This window comes from Sapajus apella, unplaced genomic scaffold, assembly GCF_009761245.1.
Source record: "Sapajus apella isolate SASKATOON/1434 unplaced genomic scaffold, GSC_monkey_1.0 scaffold38, whole genome shotgun sequence".
Taxonomy (NCBI): domain Eukaryota; kingdom Metazoa; phylum Chordata; class Mammalia; order Primates; family Cebidae; genus Sapajus; species Sapajus apella.
This window is the reverse complement of record NW_022436978.1, coordinates 3393215-3406663: the sequence shown is the minus strand read 5'-3', so window position 1 is coordinate 3406663 and position 13449 is coordinate 3393215. Positions and strand designations below refer to the sequence as shown.

General features: G+C 38.1%; 1 protein-coding gene across 2 annotated transcripts in view; it reads left to right on the top strand.

The window, feature by feature from the left end:
* Nucleotides 1-13449, top strand: part of KIF15 (kinesin family member 15) — an 82729-nt gene that overhangs the window by 39528 nt on the left and 29752 nt on the right. For both annotated transcript variants that reach the window (XM_032298057.1, XM_032298058.1), the window contains exons 12-20: nucleotides 252-328; nucleotides 572-781; nucleotides 1617-1794; nucleotides 3832-3973; nucleotides 4649-4790; nucleotides 8301-8498; nucleotides 9581-9688; nucleotides 10468-10573; nucleotides 12249-12414. In XM_032298057.1, the coding sequence (XP_032153948.1) occupies nucleotides 252-328; nucleotides 572-781; nucleotides 1617-1794; nucleotides 3832-3973; nucleotides 4649-4790; nucleotides 8301-8498; nucleotides 9581-9688; nucleotides 10468-10573; nucleotides 12249-12414 (1327 nt within the window). The remainder of the gene's footprint in view (nucleotides 1-251; nucleotides 329-571; nucleotides 782-1616; nucleotides 1795-3831; nucleotides 3974-4648; nucleotides 4791-8300; nucleotides 8499-9580; nucleotides 9689-10467; nucleotides 10574-12248; nucleotides 12415-13449) is intronic.

Here is a 13449-nt window from a genome sequence, read left to right as displayed (position 1 = left end):
TAATTTTTGTATTTTTAGTAGACACAGGGTTTCACCATATTGGTCAGACTGGTCTCAAACTCCTGACCTCAAGTGATCCGCCGGCCTCGGCCTCCTAAAATGCTGGGATTACTGGCATGAGCCACCATGCCCGGCCACAGTCTCATTCTTTTAGATTAGTTGAGAGCAAGCAATTAAAGGCTATCTGTTCTCTTGGTTTCGAAATGTGTTAAATATTTTTTTTCTTCCCTTTCTTACTGGATCAATTACAGACAAAGAGAAGACTAACTATATGGAATGTTTCCAGGAAGCAATGCTATTCTTTAAGAAATCTGAACAGGAAAAGAAGGTAGGACATGGAATTAGTAATAAAGGAGATTCAGGATAGTTTAGGTTTTCACTATGTGGTTTTACTTGCCTTACTAAGTGAAATAAATAATACCAAGTAAATAAAGAAAGTAATGGAAGGCTATGAAAAATCTAATTTTGTTTTTAAGATTAAATTTGAAGTTAGTATTTGTTGCTGGGCTTATGAAAATTTAGGGAAGCTGAATTATTTTTCATGTTTAACCAAATTATTAATTTCTTTAAGTCTCTGATAGAAAAAGTTACCCAATTAGAAGACCTCACCCTCAAAAAGGAAAAATTTATTCAGTCTAATAAAATGATTGTGAAATTCCGAGAGGATCAAATAATACGCTTGGAAAAGCTTCACAAGGAATCCCGGGGAAGCTTTCTGCCTGAGGAGCAGGATCGTTTGCTCTCAGAATTAAGGGAAGAGATTCAAACTCTGCGAGAACAAGTGAGTATAGGGCATCTATAATATTTCTGAAAATAAAAGAAGTTCAAATGTAAATTTGTCACCAAGTACTTGTTCTTTAATGCAATAGAAATTGTTGTAAATGAATTCTACTGACAGTGTGATTGCATAAATCCTTTACCTGCCTTTTCAAAATAGTTTTAAAGGGAAGAGTAGGGAAAAAGGAAGAATTTGTGGTGACGTCACTACATAGTATGCAACTCTGGCAGGCCACGCAGAATTTCACCCATGGGCAGTTGTGGTTATCTGAGTCAGTAGCATCTTTAGAGTTGTGCCTTTTAAATTTTTGTCGTTTTTCCTTTTCCCTAGGAATGACAGATAGGTCATACAGGTACATTGTGGAAATAAACCAAAATCTCTTCTCAGCTTCTTGTTTATCTCTCCAGAGTTTTTAATGAACATTCAAACTAATATGGGTGGATGGATATTTTTACTTTTGTTTCTCCTATACATTTTTCTGTGCTTTGCTTTTTTCAGTTAACCTTGGTCAGCAAGATTCATTTGGTCCTTGTTCTTTTCGGTGTGTTGATTTAACTAGTCTCCTTTGCATGAAAAGCCTTCCGTAATGTATACCCTTGTGCTTACCTCCTTAGGTGGGTGAACATTTCAAGGGTCTAGACGCCAAATGAGAATAGCAGAGTTACAGGACATGCGTATTTTCAAACTGATCATAAATGCCAAGTTGCTCTCCACGGTGGTTGCAGAAGGGCACCACCAGCAGTGCATGTGCATACCTAGTTTTCTAATGGCTTTTTAGAGGAACTAATTCACTAAGAAAATGTAAATATATAATGCAGATTATTCTTCTGTATCACAGATAGAGCACCATCCCAGAGTTGCCAAGTATGCTATGGAAAATCATTCCCTCAGGGAAGAGAACAGAAGACTGAAATTATTAGAGCCTGTGAAAAGAGCCCAAGAAATGGATGCCCAGACCATTGCAAAACTAGAAAAAGCTTTCTCTGAAATAAGTGGCATAGAGAAAAGTGACAAAAGTAAGAAACAATTGTTGTATATAATGCCATATAGGAAGGAGCTGTTAAAGAGCATTTGTAGTACCTTGTGACTAGTGTCTTCATTTTAGCCTCCAGGCCTGCTGTGCTAATGTCTTATATACATATCCTTTTATGTTATAAAAAGGCATTTACTAAACTTTTTTCCCTCAAAAATCGCAGAGCATAAACTATGTAAGCTAATAGATATAACAAGAAAATACTCACTGTATTTCTGTTTTATCGATAAAAATATTGATGTAGATAATACAAATTTTTATTAAATTTTCCTGTTTAAAGTATTTGCAATGAAAAGTGCTTAACTAATCAAACATGAATAAACATAGAGTGTATCAATCCAGTTAGGTCTGTGCAATATAAGAGATGTAGCGAGGTCAGACTCATAATCCATCCAGCATAGTGTTTAGGTCCTGATGTTGTGGTTACCAGTGTACTCACTCTGTTGTTACATGTTACTTTCATGAGTTTCACATACTCTGTGAAAAGTGGTTTAGTTAGTACTAAATCTGCCTTATAGGCTTGACAGCTGTTGGTGTTAATGCCGTGGGATTTAGTAACAAAGTCTGTGTTTGCCCAGTATTAGAGTTAATATTTTCATGGTCTTTTATCATAGACTTGGCATTTGTTTCATTTTAGGTTGAAATTGAGAAAGTTCTAATCTTTTTTTTTTTTTCCTACATTCATAAAGAAGACTGTCTCTTTGCTTTTTAAAATTTCATTTTTTTAAACCTTCCATTCTGTTATGACTGAATAGAATAAGATTTAGAGTAACTGGGTTGGGGAGAGACTAAGATATTAGATGCAAAATTACTATCAGGTTTTCTGTTGTCTTTTTGAGACACAGGTTTTCTGTTGTTTTTTGAGAAGGAGGTTTTCTGTTGTTTTTTCTCACTCTGTCGCCTAGGCTATAGTGCAATCTCTGCTCACTGCAACCTCCACCTCCCATGTTCAAGCGATTCTCTTGCGTCAGCCTCCCTCCTGGAATTACAGACACACACCACCATGCCGAGCCAATTTTTACATTTTTGGTAGAGACAGGGTTTTGCCATATTGGCCAGGCTGGTCTTGAACTTCTGGCCTCAAATGATCCACTGGCCTTGGCCTCCCAAAGTGCTGGGATTACAGGTGTGAGCCACCATGGCTGGCTTAGGTTTTCTGTTTTATTTAAACTACTTTTCCCTACAATGCCCTTTATTTTGTTGACCATTTTGTTTTGGGCCCTATAATACCTTGACTTACTCCCTTCAGAAGATACTAATGTCTGGATCTCATCTGTTTCTAAACATTTATCATTCTGTAAACAACTTTTACGTGAGATTTCCCCACACTGAAACTCAGTGGACTCTCTTCAACATAGTCTTCTAAGCATTTCCTGAAAATTAATATTTTCTACCTGGCAGATGATACTGGGTTCTTACAGCCTGCTGCCCTTGCTATTTGTTTACTTTTCCAAATAATTCCTTGGCTGTTAACATTAGCTGCTACTTATTCCTGCCAGATTCAATGGCTGCTGTTTCTCCAGCTAGTATTAGGCGTGCCATACTTTTGTCATTGTTTGTTGATTCTCATAATGGAAAAGGTGTTGTCTTAACTATGCTTCTCCATCCTGTGGCTTCTGCTTCTTAAACATGACTTCTAATCCCCTTTGGCACACTGTGTCACATCCTGTGCCTTCTGCTTAGCTACAAGCTTTTATATTTTAGGGCTCACCTTCCAACCCACTTCTCATTTTTCCTCCTTGTGGTCCAAATTTGATAACTGACAGAGAACTTAGAAAATGTGTCCTGTTATTTTTCTTTTTCAAACACTGAAGTTGTAAAGCTAGGGATGGTGGCATGCATCTACAGTCCCAACTACTTGGGAGGCTAAAGCAGGAAGGTCACTTGATACCAGAATCTGGGGCTTTACTACACTATGATCATGCTTGTGAATACCCACTGCACTCTAGCCTGGGCAACATAGTGAGGCCCTGTCTTAAAAAAAAAAAAAAAAAGACTTAGATTATTTTCTTATTAACAGATCAGCAAGGATTTTCTCCTAAAGCTCAGAAAGAGCCATGTTCATTTGCAAACACTGAGAAGTTAAAAGCACAACTCCTGCAAATTCAGACAGAGCTGAATAATTCAAAGCAAGAATATGAAGAATTCAAAGAACTTACTAGGTAAAGCCTAAATACACATGCATGCACACTTATTTTCTTTTAGTGTTCACTTGCTGTAGTGTTAATATTGATCATTCAGTTGGGCATTTTACTTTAAATATTAAACTCTCATAGTAGCAACTACTTGGACATGAAGAAAAAGAGCATGCTTCTAGCTCTTTACTAATATAGTTAATGCACTAGGGGCTTTAAGTAGATTTTTCCTGTTGAGATGAGTGTCTATTGAATTTACATAGTGAATTATTTAAATTTAAATTTGTTAATCAGAGTTGGTAAGATTTTTAAGAAGTTTAGGTTTGTTAATATTCCTACTTGATTTTCATTATGTAAAAGCAAAAATAAATCACATTCATATTATAACTAAGATAAATCTTACCCTAAAATATAAACAAATGTTTGGTTCAGAAGTGACATATCACATATGGTATCATCATGGACTATCTGGACTTTTGAATTTGAGCTCTACCATTTACTAGTTGAATCCCTTAAACAGTTGTCAGTCTCTGAGCTGTAGTTTATCGAACTGGAGAATGAAGGGAATAATCTGAGAGAATAGAGAATATTTCTGATTTAGAGATAACTATAAAGTTATGCGAGAGCATAAGCTGTAAAGTACTCTGTAAATGTTTGACATTACTTATTACATGCAATACTTGGTTTTACAATATCTCTTAGGAAAAGGCAGCTAGAATTGGAATCAGAGCTTCAGTCTTTGCAAAAAGCGAACCTTAATCTTGAAAACCTTTTGGAAGCGACAAAAGCCTGCAAGCGGCAAGAAGTTTCTCAGCTGAATAAAATTCATGCTGAAACACTTAAGGTAAGTCATATGGACAATACTTCCACTTTAAATCAGTGCTATGTCATTTTATTAATAATGGAGAGGGTCTGCATGGTCCGTCTCCAGACACAGATGACATCCCTTGCAGGTAGTTAACACCAGTGTCACACTGGTCCTTGGGCTCTGATGTATTCCCCCAGTGGTAGGGTGGGGTAGGAAAGAATTCAGCATTTGGAATCAAATTCGAATGCGCTGCTAACTTTAGGCAGGGTTTCCTAACGTCTGAGCTTTATCTTTCCTTTCTCTAAATTGGGGATAAAGGTAATCTACTTGCAGAGTTTTAGAGCACTAAATGAAATAGATAAGCTGCCTGGTACCTGGCAGATATCAATACAATGGCAGCTGTTGCTACAGTGTAACACATCCTCAAAGCTTTCAGTAGAATAGAAACTCTAAAAGGCAAAGGCCACTGAGGGATCACAGGTGCCACTGGAAATAACAGGAGAGGTTTTTGCCCTAAATAACCACAGCCCTCATAAAAGAAAAAAAAAAAAAGGGTGAACATCTGAGAATGAGGAGAGAGAAGGGAAATATGCATGGGAAACAAAAGGTTGAGGAGATGCTGCTGATGATGGTGATTTCAGCTTTTGTATCAAATTCTCTGAAGGTTAAAAAAAAATTACCTTAGCTGGGTATGGTGGCACAGGCCTGTAGTCCCAGCTACTTGGGAGGCTGAGGCAAGAGGATTGCTTGAGCCCAGGAATTCAAGTCGAGCTTGAATTCAAGTTCTTTTCAATAAAAGAAAGAGAGAAGACAGAAAACCTTTCCTTATATGTCTTAAAATATAAATAGATATTTATTTATAATGATTGTTTTTAGTAGTGGTGCTTTTTGTGTCACTTAATGGAAGACTAAGTAATTGTATTAATTTGAATAGGTAATTTATGTGACTGAAATAATACTGTAGCCTCTTAGCACAATAGGATTATGGAGCTTGTTAACACCATGACATTCTAGTTCCTATGTCTTTCTTTTATAACTGAGCAAACAGGACTCAGAGGATTAGAAGATTTGCCAAGAGTGGCATAGCAATGCGAGCCTTTGTTATTGTTGTTTTAGTTGTACAAGTACTATAAGAATACATTCTCTTTGTTTAAAAGAAATATACATATTTCAAATTATGGTTAAAATTCCTTTTCAGCATCACTGCCAATCTGGATCTAATCTAGTCCTTTATTCCCCCATCCCTGGAGATAGTTTAATCTTTTTTCTTAGCATTTTTGTACTGTATATAGAGACTGAGAAAACACATAAAATTGTTTCCTAGATTGTTTATTGTTTTGCCTGTCATTCTTCACATGTTATTCTACAATATGCTTTTCTTAACTCAGGGATATGCCTTGGATCTTTCCACATTAACTGGTACCTCGGGCCTCATTTGGATATGAGGCTTAAGTAGTATGAGTTTCATACCAGTTAATGTGGAAAGATCCAAGGCATATCCCTTGAGGGACAGGAGAATTATAGAGCTTGAATTATAGAGCTTGAAGCACCATGAGGGAGGGATATGGTGCTCATTTTAACCCTAGGTTTCTATGGCTTAGGTAGATGGTTTCCAGTGCAAGCATTCTCTGGGGGTGGATTCCATTACAGGAGAAGTGGTCATTTTAGGATGTCTTAGTGTTGGTGTGAGTCAAGCTGAAGCTCCCTCGCAGTGTCTGTACCCTGTGCCTTCCCAACATGGATGCACTTCTTTCCCAGCACTGTCTACAGGAACTGGCATTGTCAGGCTTGTTAATGTTTGATCATCTGATGGGTAAAAAAATAGGGTCTTGCTGTTAAGGTTTTAATTCTCATTTCTCTGATTTCAAATATCTTTTCATATGTTCATGTCCATTTGTATATCCTTTTCCCTGGAAAAAAAAAAAAAAAGAGCCCATTTTACTATTGGTTGTTTATATTTTTCTTCAGACTTTGTTTCTATGTAATAAGCATTTGTTTGTTAGGTATACTGCCAATGTAATCCTCCATCATGTTGCTTGTCTTTCATCTTTACATGTGATGCTTTTGTTATATAGAAGTTTTCTATTTTTTATGCTCCAAGAATGTTAAGAAAAGAAAAAATGTTTTATATTTTTGATGTAGGCAGGTTTATTGACCTTTTATCTTTATAAGTTTTTTGTGTTTAATTTTGCTTTTACATTGAGGTGTTTGTGTATCTGCTATGTTTCTTTCAAATGGTATGAGAAAGAGATTTAATTTAAAAAAATACAGCTAGGCTCAGTGGCTCACACCTGTAATCTCAACACTTTGGGAAGCAGAAGGGGGAGGATTGCTTGAGTCCAAGAGTTCAAGACCAGCCTGGGCAACATAGTAAGACCATACCTATGTCAAAAAAAATTTTTTTTAATTAGCCAGGTTTGGTGGCTTGCACTTTTGGTCTCAGCTATTCCTGATACTTGAAATTTCCATACAAAAATTGTTGTATTTCTGGGCTGGGCATGGTAGCTCATGCCTGTAATCCTAGCACTTTGGGAGGCCAAAGTGAGCAGATCACTTGAGGTCAGGAGCTCGAGACCAGCCTGGCCAACATGGCGAAACCCTATCTCAACTAAAAATACAAAAATTAGCCGGGCGTGGTGGCGTGTGCCTGTATAGTTCCAGCTACTTGGGAGACTGAGACATGAGAATCACTTGAACCCAGAAGATGGAGGTTGTAGTGAGCCAAAATCATGACACTGCAATCCAGCCTGGGTGATAGAGCAAGATTCTGCCTCAGAAATAATAATTTTATTTCTGGACTTTGTATTTCTTCCCAGTGTTCTATTTGAATGTACATAAGCTAATAATGTACTGTTTTAATATAACTTACTGTAATGTAATGTGCTATTTTAATGACCATACTCCCATACTCTTATGTATTTTTATATCAGATGGGGAAGTCTCCCTAATTTGTCCTTTTATTTTTTTATTTTTGAGAGACAGGGTCTCAATCTATTACCCAGGCTGGAGTGCAATGGCATGATAATAGCTCGCTGCAACCTAGAATACCTGGGCTCAGGGGATCCTCCTGCCTCAGCTTCCCAAGTAGCTGGGACTACAGACCTGGGACACCACGCCCAGCTAATTAAAGTGGTTTTTTTTGGTAGAGACAGGATCTCACTATGTTGCCCAGGCTGGTCTTGGACTTCCAGCCTGAAGTGAGCCTCCTCTTCTCAGCCTCCCAGAGTGTTGGGATTATAGCCATGAGCCACCATGCCTAGCTTGTTCTTTTTGTCTTGTCTCTTCTTGTACATTTATTCTTCGTATGAAATTAAGTATCAGCTCATTAGGTTTCCTTTTTAAAAACTGTATTAGAATTTTGCTTGGAACTGCATTGAGTTGATACATTTATTACCACTTGGGCATTTTTATGCCGTGTCTCAAGGATACTTTTTCCTTTCTTTTCATGAATAGTATTTCAATTTTATCCTCTCTAGTCACAAATTATTAAATATGCCCCTTTAAAATATGTGCTAATGTTTTCCATAATCTTTTTTTTTGCTGCAGATTATAACTACACCAACCAAGGCCTACCAGCTTCGTTGCCGACCAGTACCAAAATTAAGCCCTGAAATGGGAAACTTTGGCTCTCTATACACTCAGAATTCTAACATATTAGATAATGATATATTAAATGAGCCAGTTCCACCTGAGATGAATGAACAAGCTTTTGAGGCCATTTCTGAAGAGCTTAGAACAGTGCAGGTAATGTTTTGTTCTAGAAAAAATTAATAACTAGACATCCATTTAAATAAAATTTCTTTGTTATTTTAACTCCCCATAATTTGCAGTGTTCAAAAGTGCTTAGTATTAAAATCATATCTTTTTAAGTGTGGGTTTAGAAACATTCTTAGCTTGGAAATCAGCCTACTCTTGCTTTTTATCTCTGCTTTGCAATCCTTAGCAAGTCATTCTTCAATCTCCATGGGCTTTGGTTCCCTAGTTCCAGAACTGATTTATATGGCACAGTGTTGTATCTGCTAAAGAAAGTTAAAAGAGGCCGGGCGCAGTGGTTCATGCCTGTAGTCCCAGCTTTTGGGAGGCCGAGGTGGGTGGATCACTTGAGGTCAGGAGTCTGAGACCAGCCTGACCTCATGGTCAAACTCCGTCTCTACTTAAAAAAAAAAAAAAATTAGCTGGGTGTGGTGGCTATACCTATAATCCTAGCTACTTAGGAAGCTGAGGCAGGAGAATCCCTTGAACCCAGGAGGCAGAGGTTGCAATGAGCTGAGATCACACCACTGCACTCTGCCTGGGTGACAAGAGAGAAACTTCATCTCAAAAAAAAAAAAAAAGTTAAAAGAATCTTATTATAAATCAAATTTTAGGCAACTTTTAGTGTTTTTGAAATAATGTGAAATTTGATTATTCCAGAATTTTTATGGTTTGGTAATTTTTAAAAAAAGGTTTTCTACTGTGCAGTAAAAGTTGGAGTGAGCCAGACCACCCCAAATCCCAGTAGTTTGTCCTTTCCAGGCCATGGGAGCCTTTCTGGTGAGGTAACCCCACGAAGCCCTGAGGAAGCCTCTTAGAAGTCTCAAGAAGTATCTACTTAAGTGGACCACAGGTGTAAATCTGAAACATTAGAAATCATTTTGTATAATAACCTTTTGATATTGCTTTCTGGCTCCAAACAGGCCTTTGATACCTTCGTTCATAGGAGGTTTTGAATTTGTTGTTTTTTGTTTGTTTTTTTTTGTTTTTGTCTCTTTAATGCAGAAGAAATGGGGGAATGTTTGAGAATTCCATTAAAAGAAATTTTGATGACTGAAGTTTGTGTGTTGCAGGAACAAATGAGTGCTCTTCAAGCCAAACTGGATGAAGGAGAGCATAAAAACCTAAAGCTTCAGCAGCATGTTGACAAATTGGAGCATCATTCTACCCAAATGCAGGAGGTGAGACCAAGAGCATAGCCTCTGAAAATGTATGAAGCACCCTCAAATGTTTCCTTGAGGGAACATCCTCGAGAATCCTCAAACATCCTTGAGTATGTATGAGACATACTCAGAGAGTATCACAGAAAGAAAATGTCACACAGCCTTAGTCAAGGCTTATTTGAGTTGTATTCTCTGCCTTGTTACTTAGCATGCTGCTCTGATAATGAGACAGGCATGCATAGTCTGCATCTGGCTGACTTATTCAATAATGCAAATGGATCTCTTGCTGTGTGTTTAGAAGAAAACAAGATGGACTGTCTGTGACCTTGCAGTTGTTAATCATCTTTACTGTCGTTCATGGGGACAGCCAGTTTTCTTCTGGTCGGAGACCTTAAAACTAAACTTGTAAAAACAGAAACAGGTTAATGACGCTGGGCACAGTGGCTCACACTTGTAATCCCAGCACTTTGGGAGGCTAAGTGGGTAGACCATCTGAAGTCAACAGTTCGAAACCAGGCTGGTCAACATGGCGAAACCCTGTCTCTACTAAAAATACAAAAATTAAGTGGGTATAGTGGCACGCGCCTGTAATCTCAGCTATTCAGGAGGCTGAGACGGGAGAATCGCTTGAATCCAGGAGGTGGAAGTTGCAGTGAGCTGAGATCACACGCACTTGCTCTTTTGAACAAGACTCTGTCTCAAAGAAAGAAAGAAAGAAAGAAACAGGTTATTGATTTGGAGTGCATCTTAGCATGCTAATATTCCTTTTCCAGTGAATTTATCTTTTTTCCCCATAGCTTTTCTCATCAGAAAGAACTGATTGGACCAGACAGCAGCAAGAGCTTCTCTCACAGTTGAATGTCCTTGAAAAGCAGCTTCAAGACACTCAAACTAAAAATGACTGTAAGTTATTCAGTCAGGAGCTTTGTGACTTGAAGGAATACTGTAACTCAGTATCTTTTTACTCTTATTAATAAACGCTTTTCCTGTTTTTGGTTGGTTGCTTTGTTTGTTGTTTGATAACCAGACTGGAGTTTGCATGCAGTGGTAAATAATAGTAATATATCGTAAAAGGTAAATTTCTCCATCATTGCCCACAAACAAATGATACAAATGTTTGCTCAAAGTTTGTTTGTTTGTTTGTGTGTTTTTGAGACAGTCTCACTTTGTCACCCAGGCTGGTGTGCAGTGGCGTGATCTCTGCTCACTGCAACCTCTGCCTCCCTAGTTCAAGGGATTCCCCATCTCAGCCTCCTGAGTAGCTGGGATTACAGAAGTGCATTAGCACGGCTGGCTAATTGTTTTGGGGGGAGAAAGGGATTTGTTTGTTTGTTTTGAGGCAGAGAGTCTTGCTCTGTCACCCAGGCATTGGTGTGATCTCAGCTCACTGCAACCTTCGCCTCCCCAGGTTCAAGCGATTCTCCTGTCTCAGCCTCCCAGGTAGCTGGAATTACAGGCATGCATCACCGGGCCTGGCTAATTTTTTTGTAATTTTAGTAGAGATGTGGTTTTACCATGTTGGCTAGGCTGGTTACAAACTCCTGACCTCAGGTGATCCTCCCACCTTGGCCTCCAAAAGTGCTGGGATTATAGGCTTGAGCCACCATGCCCAGCCTGCTTAACATTTTAAATAAGCTGTTTGAAAATGAAGTGTCTTGAATTTGTGAATGTTTTAATATTAACAAAGCATAGGTTATATATTTGTAGATGTGGGAATATCACTTGAGTCCCAGTTTTTTCACTTTATTTTTCCCTTCATCAAAGTATTTGCAGTGGTTGGTAATAAAGCTAAAACAAAAAGAGATGGCCATTCTATTTTCTTGAACTTAAACGTTAACTAATTCTATTTGCAGTTGTAGTTGTCTTAGAAGACCTGAAGTATTTAACCCATGTTGCAAAGTTTAGGTACATTTTCAAGGGATTTCAGTAACAAAGATTAGATCACCTAAAATATGTTAAAGCTTTTGATTTTTTTTTTTTTTTTCTTAAGAGTTTTGTTTGTTTGTTTGATCAGGGTCTCACCCAGGCTGGAATGCAGTGGCGTGATCTCGGCTCACTGTAGCCCCTACCTCCCAGGCTCAAGCAGTCCTCCCACCTCAGCCTCCTGAGTAGCTGGGACCACAGGCGCTCACCACCATACCCAGCTAATTTTTCTATTTTTGGTAGAGACAGGGTTTTGTCATGTTGCTCAGGCTGGTCTCAAAGTCCTGACCTCAGGTATTCCGCCTGCATCAGCCTCCGAAAGTACTGGGATTACAAGCATGAGCCACTGTGCCCACCCTCATAAGAAGAGTTTTGAAGCACATCTTATAGGAGAAATGTAGAAAAGTCAAGTAACCTACAAGTCAGGGACAGATATTAACTCTTTTTCCGTAGAAATTTACCAAAAACCATGTGCAAGGGAGAAGAAAAAAAACAGTAATCCCAGTGCTCTTAGGTACCCACCCCTTAATTGTTCAACATTTTTCCTTAAAATAGTTTCTTTGACTTGTTTTTGCTAATTATGGGAATAGTACCTATCAAATTTATTTGCCTGCTTTAGGAAACCTGTTGAGGATATGTTTTATTTGTTTTTTAGTTTTGAAAAGTGAGGTACATGACCTGCGAGTAGTCCTTCATTCTGCTGACAAGGAGCTTTCTTCAGTGAAATTGGAATATAGTGCATTCAAAAAGAGTCAGGAGAAAGAACTCAACGAACTTTCTGAAAGACACATCCATGTACAGCTTCAATTAGATAATGCCAGGTAGAGTTGTTCTCTTATGGTTTCAAATTGCTTGACTGGCTATAATCTAGGACTGCTTGAAGTTGCAAGTTTTATAAACCCAACTCAAAGCAGCTAAACAAATAAAAATGATAATTCACTGGCTCTAATATTGAGAAGCCCCAGAGGTGATTCTGGTTTCAGGAACAAACTAGACTGAGTCTCAAACAATATTGTCAGTGTTTTATCCCTCTCATCTCTGCTTTGTTCTATGTGTTGCTCTTTTTCCCTCCTATTTTGAGGTCCTTCTTCTATGTAACAAGGAACAGATTGCCTCAGACAGCTCCATATTTTGGCTCCCAGCATAAAAACCCCTGTAAAGAAATCCTCTCTCCCAACAGCCATGTATTAATCCCAGAGAAGGTCTGAATTAGTTTTGCTTGAGTCATCTGCTCACCTTTGGATCAGTCACTTACCCAGGTTTGAGATGGCACTGGCCCAACATAGAGTAATATGCCTGCTCTGGAGGGAAAGGTATGCTGTTACTAGAAAGGACAGTGTAAGGTAGACCACAACAATAGTTGTCACTGCTGTGCACACTTACTCTACAAAGGCTGGCTGGTTAGTCAAGTGCTGGTAATCTTGAAACAAATGTAATCTCAGATGTAAATAGCTTATTGTTTGTTATTTGCTGTTTCTTTTTTCTTCTTGCTAATTTCAATCTTTTGTATAACGTAACACTTTTTGATAATGTCTCCTGTGTCTATGGCCATAATTTAATAATAGACATGAATAATATACTGTGAATGTGATATGAATGTAACTGTTCGCTGTGGAAAAGCTGCTAATAAGCAGCCTTGAATTTAATTTTTGTAGGTGTTACAGAGATTAAAATCTGTAGCTGTGAGTGTTTTTTTGGATATACAACCAGAAATTGAAAGAGAGGCAGAAAACTTGAGATCTGCAGGCCAAATCTACCTATACATACATTTTTCTTGGGCCTGCCCAGTGGTTAAAGAAAGATAAATGAACACAGCATTTTAAAAATTGAGTGTTTTCTTTTTTTTTTTTTTTTTT